We start from the raw sequence: 17599 nt of genomic DNA, 5'->3' as shown, positions 1-17599 counted from the left end.
CAGCAGTGGATTAGATACACTAAGTGGTGGCCAGTAGAGGGTTAGATACGCTAAGCACTGAACAGCAGAGGGTTAGATACACTAAGCACTGACCAGCAGAGCGTCAGAAACACTAAGCACTGACCAGCAGAGGATTAGAAACAATAAGTTGTGGCCAGTAGAGGGTTAGATACGCTAAGCACTGAACAGTAGAGGGTTAGATACACTAAGCACTGACCAGCAGAGGGTTAGATACACTAAGCGCTGGCCAGTAGATAGTCAGATACACTAAGCACTGACCAGCAGTGGATAAGATACACTAAGCACTGACCAGCAGAGGGTTAGATACACTAAGCACTGACCAGCAGAGGGTTAGATACACTAAGCACTGGCCAGCAGAGGGTTAGATACACTAAGTACTGACAAGGAGTGGATTTGATACACTAAGTGGTGGCCAGTAGAGGGTTAGATACGCTAAGCACTGAACAGTAGAGGGTTAGACACACTAAGCACTGACCAGCATAGGCTTAGATACACTAAGTGCTGGCCAGTAGATAGTCAGATACACTAAGCACTGACCAGCAGTGGATTAGATACACTAAGCACTGACCAGCAGAGGGTTAGATACACTAAGCACTGACCAGCAGAGGGTTAGATACACTAAGTGCTGGCCAGCAGAGGGTTAGATATGCTAAGCACTGTCCAGCAGTGGATTAGATACACTAAGTGGTGGCCAGTAGAGGGTTAGATACACTAAGCACTGACCACCAGAGGGTTAGATACACTAAGCACTGACCAGCAGAATGTTAGATACACTAAGCGCTGGCCAGTAGAGAGTCAGATACACTAAGCGCTGACCAGCAGTGGATTATATACACTAAGTGCTGGCCAGTAGAGGCTTAGATACACTAAGCACTGACCAGCATAGGGTTAGATACACTAAGCACAGACAGCACAGGGTTAGATACACTAAGCACTGACCATCAGAGAGTTAGATACACTAATCACTGACCAGCAAAGGGTTAGATACACTAAGCACTGACCAGCAGAGGGTGATACGCTAAACACTGAGCAACAGAGGGTTAGATACACTAAGCACTGACCAGCAGAGGGTTAGCTACACTAAGCGCAGGCCAGTAGAGAGTCAGATACACTAAGCACTGACCAGCAGTGGATTAGATACACTAAGTGGTGGCCAGTAGAGGGTTAGATACGCTAAGCAATGAACAGTAGAGGGTTAGATACACTAAGCACTGACCAGCAGATGGTTAGATACACTAAGCGCTGACCAGCAGAGCGTCAGATACACTAAGCACTGACCAGCAGTGGATTAGATACAATAAGTTGTGGCCAGTAGAGGGTTAGATACGCTAAGCACTGAACAGTAGAGGGTTAGATACACTAAGCACTGACCAGCAGAGGGTTAGATACACTAAGCGCTGGCCAGTAGATAGTCAGATACACTAAGCACTGACCAGCAGTGGATTAGATACACTAAGCACTGACCAGCAGAGGGTTAGATACACTAAGCACTGACCAGCAGAGGGTTAGATACACTAAGCGCTGGCCAGCAGAGGGTTAGATACACTAAGCACTGACCAGCAGTTTAATAGATACACTAAGTGGTGGCCAGTAGAGGGTTAGATACGCTAAGCACTGAACAGTAGAGGGTTAGACACACTAAGCACTGACCAGCAGAAGGTTAGATACACTAAGCGCTGGCCAGTAGATAGTCAGATACACTAAGCACTGACCAGCAGTGGATTAGATACACTAAGCACTGACCAGCAGAGGGTTAGGTACACTAAGCACTGACCAGCAGAGGGTTAGATACACTAAGCGCTGTCCAGCAGAGGGTTAGATACACTAAGCACTGACCAGCAGTTTAATAGATACACTAAGTGGTGGCCAGTAGAGGGTTAGATACACTAAGCACTGACCAGCATAGGGTTAGATACACTAAGCATAGACCAGCACAGGGTTAGATACACTAAGCACTGACCGTCAGAGAGTTAGATACACTAATCACTGACCAGCAAAGGGTTAGATACACTAAGCACTGACCAGCAGAGGGTGATACGCTAAACACTGAGCAACAGAGGGTTAGATACACTATGCACTGACCAGCAGAGGGTTAGCTACACTAAGCGCTTGCCAGTAGAGAGTCAGATACACTATGCACTGACCAGCAGTGGATTAGATACACTAAGTGGTGGCCAGTAGAGGGTTAAATACGCTAAGCACTGAACAGTAGAGGGTTAGATACACTAAGCACTGACCTGCAGAGGGTTAGATACACTAAGCACTGACCAGCAGTGGATTAGATACACTAAGTGGTGGCCAGTAGAGGGTTAGATACGCTAAGCACTGAACAGAGGAGGGTTAGATATGCTAAGCACTGACCGGCAGAGGGTTAGATACACTAAGCACTGACAAGCAGAGCGTCAGATACACTAAGCACTGACCAGCAGTGGATTAGATACAATAAGTTGTGGCCAGTAGATGGAAAGATATGCTAAGCACTGAACAGTAGAGGGTTAGATACACTAAGCACTGACCAGCAGAGGGTTAGATACACTAAGCGCTGGCCAGCAGAGGGTTAGATACACTAAGCGCTGGCCAGTAAAGGATTAGATACACTAAGCACTGACCAGCAGTGGAATAGATACACTAAGTGGTGGCTAGTAGAGGGTTAGATACGCTAAGCACTGAACAGTAGAGGGTTAGACACACTAAGCACTGACCAGCAGAAGGTTAGATACACTAAGCGCTGGCCAGTAGATAGTCAGATACACTAAGCACTGACCAGCAGTGGATTAGATACACTAAGCACTGACCAGCAGAGGGTTAGATACACTAAGCACTGACCAGCAGAGGGTTAGATACACTAAGCGCTGGCCAGCAGAGGGTTAGATACACTAAGCACTGGCCAGCAAAGGGTTAGATAAACTAAGCACTGACCAGCAGTGGATTAGATACACTAAGTGGTGGCCAGTAGAGGGTTAGATACGCTATGCACTGAACAGTAGAGGGTTAGACACACTAAGCACTGACCAGCAGAGGGTTAGATACACTAAGCGCTGGCCAGTAGATAGTCAGATACACTAAGCACTGACCAGCAGTGGATTAGATACACTAAGCACTGACCAGCAGAGGGTTAGATACACTAAGCACTGACCAGTAGAGGGTTAGATACACTAAGCGCTGGCCAGCAGAGGGTTAGATACACTAAGCACTGACCAGCAGTGGATTAGATACACTAAGTGGTGGCCAGTAGAGGGTTAGATACACTAAGCACTGAACAGTAGAGGGTTAGACACACTAAGCACTGACCAGCAGAGGGTTAGATACACTAAGCGCTGGCCAGTAGATAGTCAGATACACTAAGCACTGACCAGCAGTGGATTAGGTACACTAAGCACTGACCAGCAGATGGTTAGATACACTAAGCACTGTCCAGCAAAGGGTTAGATACACTAAGTGCTGGCCAGCAGAGGGTTAGATACACTAAGCACTGACCAGCAGTGGATTAGATACACTAAGTGGTGGCCAGTAGAGGGTTAGATACACTAAGCACTGACCACCAGAGGGTTAGATACACTAAGCACTGACCAGCAAAGGGTTAGATACACTAAGCACTGACTAGCAGAGGGTGATATGCTAAACACTGTGCAACAGATGGTTAGATTCACTAAGCACTGACCAGCAGAGGGTTAGCTACACTAAGCGCTGGCCAGTAGAGAGTCAGATACACTAAGCACTGATCAGCAGTGGATTAGATACCCTAAGTGGTGGCCAGTAGAGGGTTAGATACGCTAAGCACTGAACAGTAGAGGGTTAGATACACTAAGCACTGACCAGCAGACGGTTAGATACACTAAGCACTGACCTGCAGTGGATTAGATACACTAAGTGGTGGCCAGTAGAGGGTTAGATACGCTAAGCACTGAATACTAGAGGGTTAGATATGCTAAGCACTGACCAGCAGAGGGTTAGATACACTAAGCACTGACCAGCAGAGCGTCAGATACACTAAGCACTGACCAGCGGTGGATTAGATACAATAAGTTGTGGTCAGTAGAGGGTTAGATATGCTAAGCACTGAACAGTAGAGGGTTAGATACACTAAGCACTGACCAGCAGAGGGTTAGATACACTAAGCGCTGGCCAGTAGATAGTCAGATACACTAAGCACTGACCAGCAGTTGTTAGATACACTAAGCACTGACCAGCAGAGGGTTAGATACACTAAGCACTGACCAGCAGAGGGTTAGATACACTAAGCGCTGGCCAGCAGATGGTTAGATACACTAAGCACTGACCAGCAATGGAATAGATACACTAAGTGGTGGCCAGTAGAGGGTTAGATACACTAAGCACTGAACAGTAGAGGGTTAGACACACTAAGCACTGACCAGCAGAGGGTTAGATTCACTAAGCGCTGGCCAGTAGATAGTCAGATACACTAAGCACTGACCAGCAGTGGATTAGATACACTAAGCACTGACCAGCAGAGGGTTAGATACACTAAGCACTGACCAGCAGAGGGTTAGATACACTAAGTGCTGGCCAGCAGAGGGTTAGATACACTAAGCACTGACCAGCAGTGGATTAGATACACTAAGTGGTGGCCAGTAGAATGTTAGATACACTAAGCACTGACCACCAGAGGGTTAGATACACTAAGCACTGACCAGCAGATGGTTAGATACACTAAGCACTGGCCAGTAGAGAGTCAGATACACTAAGCGCTGACCAGCAGTGGATAAGATACACTAAGTGCTGGTCAGTAGAGGGTTAGATACACTAAGCACTGACCAGCATAGGGTTAGATACACTAAGCACAGACCAGCACAGGGTTAGATACACTAAGCACTGACCATCAGAGGGTTAGATACACTAATCACTGACCAGCAAAGGGTTAGATACACTAAGCACTGACCAGCAGAGGGTGATACGCTAAACACTGAGCAACAGAGGGTTAGATACACTAAGCACTGACCAGCAGAGGGTTAGCTACATTAAGCGCTGGCCAGTAGAGAGTCAGATACACTAAGCAATGACCAGCAGTGGATTAGATACACTAAGTGGTGGCCAGTAGAAGGTTAGATACGCTAAGCACTGAACAGTAGAGGGTTAGATACACTAAGCACTGACCAGCAGAGGGTTAGATACACTAAGCACTGACCAGCAGTGGATTAGATACACTAAGTGGTGGCCAGTAGAGGGTTAGATACGCTAAGCACTGAACAGTAGAGGGTTAGATACGCTAAGCACTGACCAGCAGAAGGTTAGATACACTAAGCACTGACCAGCAGAGCGTCAGATACACTAAGCACTGTCCAGCAGTGGATTAGATACAATAAGTTGTGGCCAGTAGAGGGTTAGATACACTAAGCACTGGACAGTAGAGGGTTAGATACACTAAGCACTCACCAGCAGAGGGTTATATTCACTAAGCGCTGGCTAGTAGATAGTCAGATACTCTAAGCACTGACCAGCATTGGATTAGATACACTAAGCACTGACCAGCAGAGGGTTAGATACACTAAGCACTGACCAGCAGAGGGTTAGATACACTAAGTGCTGGCCAGCATAGGGTTAGATACACTAAGCACTGACCAGCAGTGTATTAGATACACTAAGTGGTGGCCAGTAGAATGTTAGATACACTAAGCACTGACCACCAGAGGGTTAGATACTCTAAGCACTGACCAGCAGATGGTTAGATACACTAAGCACTGGCCAGTAGAGAGTCAGATACACTAAGCGCTGACCAGCAGTGGATTAGATACACTAAGTGCTGGTCAGTAGAGGATTAGATACACTAAGCACTGGCCAGCATAGGGTTAGATACACTAAGCACAGACCAGCACAGGGTTAGATACACTAAGCACTGACCATCAGAGGGTTAGATACACTAATCACTGACCAGCAAAGGGTTAGATACACTAAGCACTGACCAGCAGAGGGTGATACGCTAAACACTGAGCAACAGAGGGTTAGATACACTAAGCACTGACCAGCAGTGGGTTAGCTACATTAAGCGCTGGCCAGTAGAGAGTCAGATACACTAAGCAATGACCAGCAGTGGATTAGATACACTAAGTGGTGGCCAGTAGAAGGTTAGATATGCTAAGCACTGAACAGTAGAGGGTTAGATACACTAAGCACTGACCAGCAGAGGGTTAGATACACTAAGCACTGACCAGCAGTGGATTAGATACACTAAGTGGTGGCCAGTAGAGGGTTAGATACGCTAAGCACTGAACAGTACAGGGTTAGATACGCTAAGCACTGACCAGCAGAGGGTTAGATACACTAAGCACTGACCAGCAGAGCGTCAGATACACTAAGCACTGACCAGCAGAGGGTTAGCTACACTAAGCGCTGGCCAGCAGAGGGTAAGATACACTAAGCACTGACCAGCAGTGGAATAGATACACTAAGTGGTGGCCAGTAGAGGGTTAGATACGCTAAGCACTGAACAGTAGAGGGTTAGACACACTAAGCACTGACCAGCAGAAGGTTAGATACACTAAGCGCTGGCCAGTAGATAGTCAGATACACTAAGCACTGACCAGCAGTGGATTAGATACACTAAGCACTGACCAGCAGAGGGTTAGATACACTAAGCACTGACCAGCAGAGGGTTAGATACACTAAGCGCTGGCCAGCAGAGGGTTAGATACACTAAGCGCTGGCCAGCAAAGGGTTAGATAAACTAAGCACTGACCAGCAGTGGATTAGATACACTAAGTGGTGGCCAGTAGAGGGTTAGATACGCTATGCACTGAACAGTAGAGGGTTAGACACACTAAGCACTGACCAGCAGAGGGTTAGATACACTAAGCGCTGGCCAGTAGATAGTCAGATACACTAAGCACTGACCAGCAGTGGATTAGATACACTAAGCACTGACCAGCAGAGGGTTAGATACACTAAGCACTGACCACCAGAGGGTTAGATACACTAAGCGCTGGCCAGCAGAGGGTTAGATACACTAAGCACTGACCAGCAGTGGATTAGTTACACTAAGTGGTGGCCAGTAGAGGGTTAGATACACTAAGTACTGACCTGTAGAAGGTTAGATACACTAAGCACTGGCCAGCAGAGGGTTAGATACACTAAGCACTGACCAGCAGAGGGTTAGATACACTAAGCACTGACCAGCAGAGAGTCAGATACACTAAGCACTGACCAGCAGAGAACCACATCAGAAGCAGTAATAAGGATGACCAATTGGATGTACAGTATGTGGCTTTTACTGTACATTAGTGCTCACTATGTAACACAATCTGCAGACACTACCACACAGGAGATTTTTTGATCCAGTACAGAAGCCAAGAAGCATCATCTATAGCCGTCACCAGAGTTGACAGGCAGCCCCTTCTATAGCATCATTGCAGAGTTACCTAGGTTGGTAAAAGATAAATAGAGTCTATTCATTAAGCTGAAGAGGGCCCTTTACACATGCCCATGTTTTAATTAATGGACCCATTCACCATTAGCGGCTCGATGTAGCCACCAGGTATTCATCAAACCCGTAAACTGCTGAAAGTTTTCGGAGTTTGGCTGTCAGAACTGATGCCATCTTCACATAGCTTTAGTTTCCTGATACTATTGGAAGGAGGTCTGTAGGGATCCCTCTGCTCCCTCCAGCCCTCTACGTGTGCAGGCGTGAACTGAGTTCATGTATGCGCAGTATCATTCGTGGATCAATTCAGGTCAAACCCAGTAGTGGTAATGTTGAAAGCTAGTCCTCCACAACGAAAGTGTTAGTTATTGGGCTGGGGGACAGCTGATTTTCCAAGTAGCTGTCCCCATACTGGAGCAATACTGAATTGCTCTGGTAATTTGGCATCCGCTGAAGATGAATGCCAAAGTAAAAGGGGGGGGTGACATTCGTGGCACAATGATGAATATTCCCTAAGAGAGTTTGCAGCTTGTGGTGGGCTGACTATTTCCAGCACCAGAAAGGGAATCTCAGTTATGATAACACCATGGTTTACTCCTTCTCACTCACCTGTAATGTAACAGCGGTTTTGCCCCATGACGTGGTAGATAACTGGAATGAGACCTCCCCCGCAGAGTCTGTAATAAATGTCTCTTTCACAGCCTCTCCTTTGAATGAGGCGGTGAGGTGCACCTTCTGCCCCCCCAGGGGCTTTCCATCGTAAGACTCTAAGACTAACTGAAAAAAAGAAGTAATAAGATTATAACTCTGTATAAGCTCAGGTAGGTGTGTGTCCCTATCCATAGGTCCTCCTGCATTGCTGGCTACAGCAAGGCTTCTTATGCCAATCAGGCTTTAACAAAATGCACAAAACATTAAAAATGGTCCATCCTACAAATAAACCAATAATAATCTAATTGGACAAAGTAGATGAGACAATAGGGAATTTTCTTGATCAAAGAAAGAGAATAAAACTGAAAAACATATACAAAAATAAGCTGGTTCAAGGGAGATTTCCGTCACCACTCATAAGACAAAGGGCAAGATTTTTCTAAGCAGCGGGTTCTAAACCCCAGCGGTTTGGTGGCAGTTTGGCGGCGGTTCTGCTATCCGCAGATTTACTAATACCAAAACTGCACCAAAACACATTTTAGAAAAGAATAGAACAGGGCTAGGGCTAAAATTCCTAGTCAGTGGTTTTGGTGTCTTTTAGAAACTGCCGCCAAACCACCACTAAACCGTCGGGTTTAGAACCCGCCGCTTAGTAAATTTTGCCCAAAGTACTGTAAAAACTACAAAGTATAGTGCTAAATTGGCAGAATTTATAATTAACACCAAGAATTGGTTCATTTAAAAATCACTTAATGGTAATTAATTAGCTGAAAGACCCATATAGTCATCTACAGAAAAATTAAGCTTCTCATACTTAAAAAAAATGGAAACTACCTAAAATCTCTTGATAAATATGCCCCTAAGTATGATAATCATACTGTAATTTAGTGCTATTCTTTGTTTTTTTTCCATAGGAAATTCTTTGCTGCTAAAGTAACATTTATACCCCTCTCAGACATAAACCTGGCATGCACCATGGACACTGAACACGAGTTGAAGCCAGGATTTCAGTACTTACCCCCTTTCTCATCTGGATGATGGACCCGGGTTATTCCCGGGTTGTCACCTTTCACACCGGACCGTGGTCTTACAGTGATCCAGGTCTTCCGTTTAACAGAGGACACTTGGAGATGATGTCATCTCCAAGCGCTACTGTGCCCGCCAATCAAGTCCTCTTACGCATGACCTGAGTCATCAAGACCCGGTTCATGCCTTTTAGACATACTGTAATCCCAGGCACTGACACAGGTTGCAAGTCCTGTGAACAACCATGGTCGAGTGCAGGGTCACTGTGAACTCGGGTCAGACCCTTTAAGACATAAGCAGGACCTGGGTTGACTCACCGTGCCCCGGTAAATTTCTGTGTTTTTGCTTATGTCTGAAAGGGGGATGAGTAAAGTGAAGCTTTGACAAGGATAAACTTTACGCTGTTAGAGGTTCCTAGGTATTAGTTTCCTCTATTTGTCTGATGGTCTCTAGTGAACACAAGCCAGGAAATAATATCACAGCTTCCATGTATCTATAATAAATGTATCTATGCGTTGCTCTCACCTTTCCCCGGTATGGAGCCCCTGGTTGATAATAAGACTTTGAGTCCTTGAATGACAGCTTAGTGAGCTCTGATTTGATGTCTATTGTTTTGGTTGGAGCGCTAAACGTCACTTCTGTGAGAAGACAGGAGAAGAAACGTAATTACTCACATACTGGGGTTTAAACTTACACCCCGGGACCCGTAACGTGGAACAAGGAAGACACCAACCCGTATGTCACAATGGAAACATTTAATAACGTCTTTTATTGGGGCTCATCAGGCCTGTTATGGGTCAGTTTACTTTCTCAGCCAATAAAAATCTCACTTTTTGGATCATTTTTATAATTTTCTGTAAATTGGTGCTAATAAAAGACTTATTTATTATCAGTGATTTATATACCGCACACATATTCCGCAGTGCTTTACAGAGAATATTTGATCATTCACATTAGTCCCTGCCCCAGTGGAGCTTACAATCTATATTTCCCACCACATGTACACACACATACACAATGGGGATAACTTTTGTTGGGAGCCAATTAACCTACCAGTATATTTTTGACCTATGTATTTTAGAAGTGAACAAACAATTCTTTACTAGACATCACTTACATATAGTATTAGAACTAACCCAGAATCTGAAACAGAGTCTAACATTAGTTCTCAGAAGATCCGACAGAACGTACATCTACATTTTTCCTGTCCAGCCATTACACTGGGATAAAAGGGGGAACTACAGGAATAACCTGGTTGTAACAGGGATAGAATGAGCAAGGAGGTCATGCCCAGGTGTACACAGGCCCTGATTCAGAGCTGGACGCTCTGACAGAGCGCTCGCTCTGAATCAGGGTTGTCCCTCTGAATTTAGGAGCGGCGTCCTGGCAACTCGCACAGCAGTGGGTGACCACCCACAGCTATAGCGAACGACCAAAATGATGGTCGCGATGGTCAAGACCATCGCGAACATCGGGCTTGCGATGAGACCCTTGCGGTAGGGTCTCATTGCCGCAAGCCCTGGAGTGCTTTTGGCTCTATCAGAGCCAAAAGCACTCCCACTGACATCACTTGTGATGTCAGTGGGGCCGACCCCAGATGGTAGGCGTTCCCATGGGAACGCCTCCGTCTGGCCAGCCACGCACCCGGCATGCCCACCAAAGGGGGCGTGCTGTCACTCACCATCGACAGCACGCCCCCTTTGGTGCGATACCCATAATGACGGCTTGACCGTCGTCATTCGGGTCTCGCGCATGCGCACGACGGAGCCGCCTCCATTGTGTGCATGCGTACTTGGCCAGCATCGACCCGCTTGCGAGCGCTCAGCACTCGCGAGCGGGTCTGAATTAGGCCCACAGTGCTGAAGTAAAATAGTCCAGAAACCTTTGGTACGACCTGGAAACACTGCCAGATCTGGTGGTGGCATTTAATGAAGGTATCTGCTTTAATGTGGTGTTCCAAAGATGATCAGTGAATTTGTGGGGATCTGAAGGTATGGCAAGGTGTGCTCTATTTGCGGATTCATGTGGGAAATACATACTGAAGAAACTGGCTAAGGAACACTTAGCAGGTGGTATCTGTTCCATTTGTAAGTGGTGTAGTTGGCTGGACCTCATAGATGTTGGGTCGGGTGCATATTCTATGTACTGTAGCTGATTTCTCATACCCATATGGGGTTTGCATCCTGGCAGCTTGGCCATGGTGAAGTGGAACCAGTCAGCTCGCCATTGTTATTATAGTGTGATTTGCCACATACAGTACTCATGCATTTGTTACGTCATCTTGTTCTTTTGTATCAGCCATCTGTTTTAGCTGGTGCATTGTTACAGGAGTAAATGTTCTGGTGTATCGTGGATAAAATAGATTTCCGAGCACTACATTCAGTCAAGGTCAGAGTGTCCTTGGTGCAACTGTAAATTTCTTCTGGAGAGCATATGGAATAATGAACCTTTGTCTACACAACAAGATGCTATCAGATAGGGCAAGTTCATGTCTCAGGGGGAGAGCATGCACCATGAGATTGTTGAGGCAGTATAGGTTGGAGCTTATATGTCTTCCATCTGGCAATGGCGGCAAACAAGTCCTCTTATTCAGGCCAGAACCAATTCAGTAGCAGGAAATTGGATATTCTGTTACCTGTCCTACTTATCATATTACTTGTCCTACCTATACTGTTACCTGTCCTACCTATACTGTTACCTGTCCTACTTATCATATTACTTGTCCTACTTATACTGTTACCTGTCCTACCTATACTGTTACCTGTCCTACATATACTATTACCTGTCCTATTTGTACTGTTACCTGTCCTACCTATACTGTTACCTGTCCTACCTGTACTGTTACCTGTCCTACTTGTACTGTTACCTGTCCTACTTGTACTGTTACCTGTACTACTTGTACTGTTACCTGTCCTACCTATACTGTTACCTGTTCTACCTGTACTGTTACCTGTCCTACTTGTACTGTTACCTGTCCTTCTTGTACTGTTACCTGTCCTACCTGTACTGTTACCTGTCCTACTTGTACTGTTACCTGTTCTACTTGTACTGTTACCTGTCCTATTTGTACTGTTACCTGTTCTACTTGTACTGTTAACTGTCCTACTTGTACTGTTAACTGTCCTACTTGTACTGTTACCTGTCCACCTGTCCAACTTATACTGTTACCTGTCCTACCTATACTGTTACCTGTCCTACTTGTACTGTTACCTGTCCTATTTTTACTGCTACCTGTACTACTTATACTGTTACCTGTCCTACTTATACTGTTACCTGTCAAACCTATACTGTTACCTGTCCTACTTGTACTGTTACCTGTCCTACTTGTACTGTTACCTATCCTACCTATACTGTTACCTGTCCTATTTGTACTGTTATCCGTCCTACTTATACTGTTACCTGTCCTACTTATGTTACATGTCCTACTTGTACTGTTACCTGTCCTACTTGTACTGTTAACTGTTCTACTTGTACTGTTACCTGTCCTACTTGTACTGTTATCTGTCCACCTGTCCTACTTATACTGTTACCTGTCCTACTTATGTTACCTGTCCTACTTATACTGTTACCTGTCCTACTTGTACTGTTACCTGTCCTACTTGTACTGTTAACTGTCCTACTTATACTGTTACCTGTCCTACTTGTACTGTTACCTGTCCACCTGTCCTACTTATACTGTTACCTGTCCTACTTATACTGTTACCTGTCCTACCTATACTGTTACCTGTCCTACTTGTACTGTTACCTGTCCTATTTTTACTGCTACCTGTACTACTTATACTGTTACCTGTCATACTTATACTGTTACCTGTCCTACCTATACTGTTACCTGTCCTACTTGTACTGTTACCTGTCCTACTTGTACTGTTACCTGTCCTACCTATACTGTTACCTGTCCTATTTGTACTGTTATCTGTCCTACTTATACTATTACCTGTCCTACTTATGTTACCTGTCCTAGTTGTACTGCTACCTGCTATTTGTACTGCTACCTGTCCTACTTGTACTGTTACCTGTCCTATTTGTACTGCTACCTGTACTACTTATACTGTTACCTGTCCTACTTATACTGTTACCTGTCCTACCTATACTGTTACCTGTCCTATTTGTACTGTTATCTGTCCTACTCATACTGTTACCTGTCCTACTTATGTTACCTGTCCTACATATATTGTTACCTGTCCTACCTATACTGTTACCTGTCCTACTTATACTGTTACCTGTCCTACATATACTGTTACCTGTCCTACCTATACTGTTACCTGTCCTATTTGTACTGTTATCTGTCCTACTTATACTGTTACCTGTCCTACTTATGTTACCTGTCCTCCTTATACTGTTACCTGTCCTACATATACTATTAACTGTCCTATTTGTACTGAAACCTGTCCTACCTATACTGTTACCTGTCCTACATATACTGTTACCTGCCCTACCTATACTATTACCTGTCCTACTTGTACTGTTACCTGTCCTACTTGTACTGTTACCTGGCCTACCTGTACTGTTACCTGTCCTACTTGTACTGTTACCTGTCCTACTTGTACTGCTACCTGTCCTACTTATACTGTTACCTGTCCTGCCTGTACTGTTACCTGTCCTACTTGTACTGTTACCTGTCCTACCTATACTGTTACCTGTCCTATTTGTACTGTTATCTGTCCTACTTATACTGTTACCTGTCCTACTTATGATACCTGTCCTACTTGTACTGCTACCTGTCCTATTTGTACTGCTACCTGTCCTACTTATACTGTTACCTGTCCTACTTATACTGTTACCTGTCCTACCTATACTGTTACCTGCCCTATTTGTACTGTTATCTGTCCTACTTATACTCTTACCTGTCCTACTTATGTTACCTGTCCTACTTATGTTGTTACCTGTCCTACTTGTACTGTTACCTGTCCTACTTATACTGTTACCTGTCCTACCTATACTGTTACCTGTCCTATTTGTACTGTTATCTGTCCTACTTATACTGTTACCTGTCCTACTTATGTTACCTGTCCAACTTATGTTACCTGTCCTACTTATACTGTTACCTGTCCTACTTATGTTACCTGTCCTACCTATACTGCTACCTGTCCTACTTATACTGTTACCTGTCCTACTTATCATATTACTTGTCCTACTTATACTGTTACCTGTCCTACCTATACTGTTACCTGTCCTACATATAATATTACCTGTCCTATTTGTACTGTTACCTGTCCTAAATATACAATTACCTGTCCTACCTATACTGTTACCTGTCCTACCTATACTGTTACCTGTCCTACTTGTACTGTTACCTGTCCTACTTGTACTGTTACCTGTCCTACTTACACTGTTACCTGTCCTACCTATACTGTTACCTGTCCTACTTGTACTGTTACCTGTCCTTCTTGTACTGTTACCTGTCCTATTTGTACTGTTATCTGTCCTACTTATACTGTTACCTGTCCTACTTATGTTACCTGTCCTACTTATGTTACCCGTCCTACTTGTACTGTTACCTGTCCACCTGTACTACTTATACTGTTACCTGTCCTACTTATACTGTTGCCTGTCCTACCTATACTGTTACCTGTCCTATTTGTACTGTTACCTGTCCGACTTGTACTGTTACCTGTCCTACCTATACTGTTACCTGTCCTATTTGTACTGTTATTTGTCCTACTTATACTGTTACCTGTCCTACTTATATTGTTACCTGTCCTACTTGTACTGCTACCTGTCCTATTTGTACTGCTACCTGTACTACTTATACTGTTACCTGTCCTACTTATACTGTTACCTGTCCTATTTGTACTGTTATCTGTCCTACTTATACTGTTACCTGCCCTACTTATGTTACCTGTCCTACTTGTACTGTTACCTGTCCTACTTATACTGTTACCTGTCCCTTCCTCTTCCAGCGTTGCCTCCACCTCTAGTTGCCGGGAGTAGTCAAAATCACGCACTTTAAAGTGAGCTAGACTCACCACTGTTTGCAGCTTACCAGACCGGTCCGTCTATGGAGAGGAGGGAAAATACCAAAATTACACTTATAGGCTTATAGGCTTATAGGCTCCTGCATTACTAATTTCTCTGTTATCATAGCATAGACCCTGTTTGTTTTTAAATTAGTCTAACAATAGAAATCATTTTATTTAGTCTTGTGGAGTGCACACGGGCCCATGGGTCATGGGGGACCCAAACCACACACCCTTCACCCCCAAACAAATCTGATCATTCTGAGAATGGCGCCATTTTTCGAGTGATTTCTTCACAAATATTGTGTCAGCACCATATATTTGGGGGACACTCAAGAAAAATGACACGTGCACAGAAGACTGCAGGGACTCCGGCACTGTGCATGCACCAGTGCTCTCTATCTGGGGGAACATGAGGAAATGCTCCTGTGCAGGGTGCTGACTTTGTCTTCCTTTGTAGTGGTATCTTTCAGAAATGCTTATTGCTCAATTTCCGCCTTCCAATACAATAAAAAGCAGCCGGCGTGTGGTGTAAAACATTCCTGTCATCTACATGGACTATGGCAGAAGTTTTGTGGCTTGAACCAATATTTCAACTGACAAGTTACTGTAAGCCAGTGACAAAGTGCCTGATGCCTCAGTGTGGTCCCCGCTTCCTAGTGACACTGATTCAGTGCAGAAAATGACAGCCCATTGTCTGTATTTACATGATGCATTCAATTTAACCAAGTGAGTTTGTACATATTAGGCATTCAACAAAAAACTTCATGTTTACATGTTTTTTCTGTTGGTTTTAGCTCACATGTTGCCACTAAGCCTCTCCCAAAGCAAAATGACTCTTGTATAATGTTGTTTATAATGCTGTGCTATGAATCAACTGCTGGGTTTTAGAGCATGAATCTGACATGTTATGGTCATCGTTCCTTCTTAAAATCACTTGATGAAATGCGTCAGTCAGTGTATTTTTTCAGATCTTTGTCCGGATCTGTTTTATTTAATGCAGTGAACGATTAAGACAGTGCTTACTATATCAGGGATTGAACAAGTTGTTCCATATTTACTTCTAGTCTCTTTCCTTTGGATCCATGTTCACATATCGCTGCAGACATGTGGGCAGGACACTCTTTATAGCTGCCCATACAAGCTCACAGGTCTATACCTCTAAAGCTGGATACACACTAGAGTGACGTCGGGCTGATTTTCCGTTTTGTAGCTACAAATTGCCTACATCGCTCAGTGTGCACGAGCGATTGCACGCTCACGCAGTCACTAGCAACAGTCGCTAGATTTTGATGTGCTGCACATCAAACCAAGAGATAATGTTAGTAAACTGTAGTAAGTTAATAAAGCACTGAACAGTGGCCCTGATTCAGAGCTGGATGCTCTGAAAGAGCGCTTGCTCTGAATCAGGGCCGGCCTTTTTGTTTTTTAAAACGGCCTCCTGGCCGCTCGCATAGCTGTGGGTGACCATCGCGACTACCGGGCTTGCGATGAGACCCTTGTGGTAGGGTCTCATTGCCGCAAGCCCCAGAGAGATTTCGGCTCTCACAGAGCCAAAATCTCTCCCACTGATATCACTAGTGATGTCAGTGGGGCCGTCCCCAAACGGAGGCGTTCACATGGGAATGCCTCCGTCTGGGCAGCCACCCCCCGGCCCGCCCACCAAAGGGGGTGTTCTGTCACTCAACATCAACAGCACGCCCCCTTTTGTGCGAGACACGGAGCGACGGCTTTCCCGTCACTATCCAGGTCTCGCGCATGCACACAACGGAGACGGCTCCTTCGTGCGCATGCGCACTGGCCCACCATTGACCCAGTTGCGAGCACACAGCGCTTGGCACCGGGTCTGAATCAGACCCAGTGATCGTTCCGTCATTCACAAACTCTTTCCAGTGTGGATGGGCAATCCATATTTAAGAGCTTTCATCACAGCGTCATCACAGTGTGTACCAGGCTTTAGAGACACATAGCTTTCTGAATTGAACTTTTTACGGGATCATATTTCCTTTTTTTCGTACTCCAGCACTTTGAGAAACACTTTGATGTAGAGATGCTGTTATTTTGTTATATTTTGGAGGTACCACCGTAAATTAATATTACCACTTATATTGGTTTATAACTATTTGCAGGAGCAGTTTTAGTTATTATTCCTCACTTTGATATCCTTCTGATTATTATCATATTGATAAGATATTATTTATAAAATTTTTATTTATTTTTGTGATTTTATATTAGTGCAATGTTTTTAATACATTTTATGTTTAATAAAGACACCACTGTGTTATTTGAACTTTCCCCGATGTTATTATACATTATATCCTTAGTTCATTTACTTTGGTTTTGCATACAATATACAACATTCATGTGTGACTAGTACAAAAAGCCCACAAAACATTGAAAGGTGCTCCAATGACTCTGGGCCATCTCTAAAAAGAGTGGTTCCTTTATTCTCCTAACCACAAACCATTAAATACCCCTAGTGGGTAATGTTCTTACTTCTTCTTCCTTCGCCACATGACAAAGAGAGTCTCCCTAATGCCTATTTCTTACTGCTGATGGGGTCAGAGAG

The 17599-nt window shown here is 44.5% G+C and overlaps 1 protein-coding gene across 1 annotated transcript in view; it reads right to left on the bottom strand.

Moving 5' to 3' along the window:
- LOC148430837 (alpha-2-macroglobulin-like protein 1) overlaps window positions 1-17599 on the bottom strand; it is a 630872-nt gene that overhangs the window by 534444 nt on the left and 78829 nt on the right. Inside the window, exons 10-12 of the mRNA XM_088466430.1 lie at window positions 14955-15069; window positions 9599-9711; window positions 8006-8173 (exon numbers count right to left, since the gene is read on the bottom strand). Coding sequence (XP_088322556.1) covers window positions 8006-8173; window positions 9599-9711; window positions 14955-15069 — 396 coding nt within the window. The remainder of the gene's footprint in view (window positions 1-8005; window positions 8174-9598; window positions 9712-14954; window positions 15070-17599) is intronic.

Source organism: Taudactylus pleione, unplaced genomic scaffold, assembly GCF_031769625.1.
Source record: "Taudactylus pleione unplaced genomic scaffold, aTauple2 ptg003137l, whole genome shotgun sequence".
In the NCBI taxonomy this organism is placed as follows: domain Eukaryota; kingdom Metazoa; phylum Chordata; class Amphibia; order Anura; family Myobatrachidae; genus Taudactylus; species Taudactylus pleione.
The sequence above is the reverse complement of the archived record's forward strand: the minus strand, read 5'-3'. Positions and strand labels throughout refer to the sequence as shown.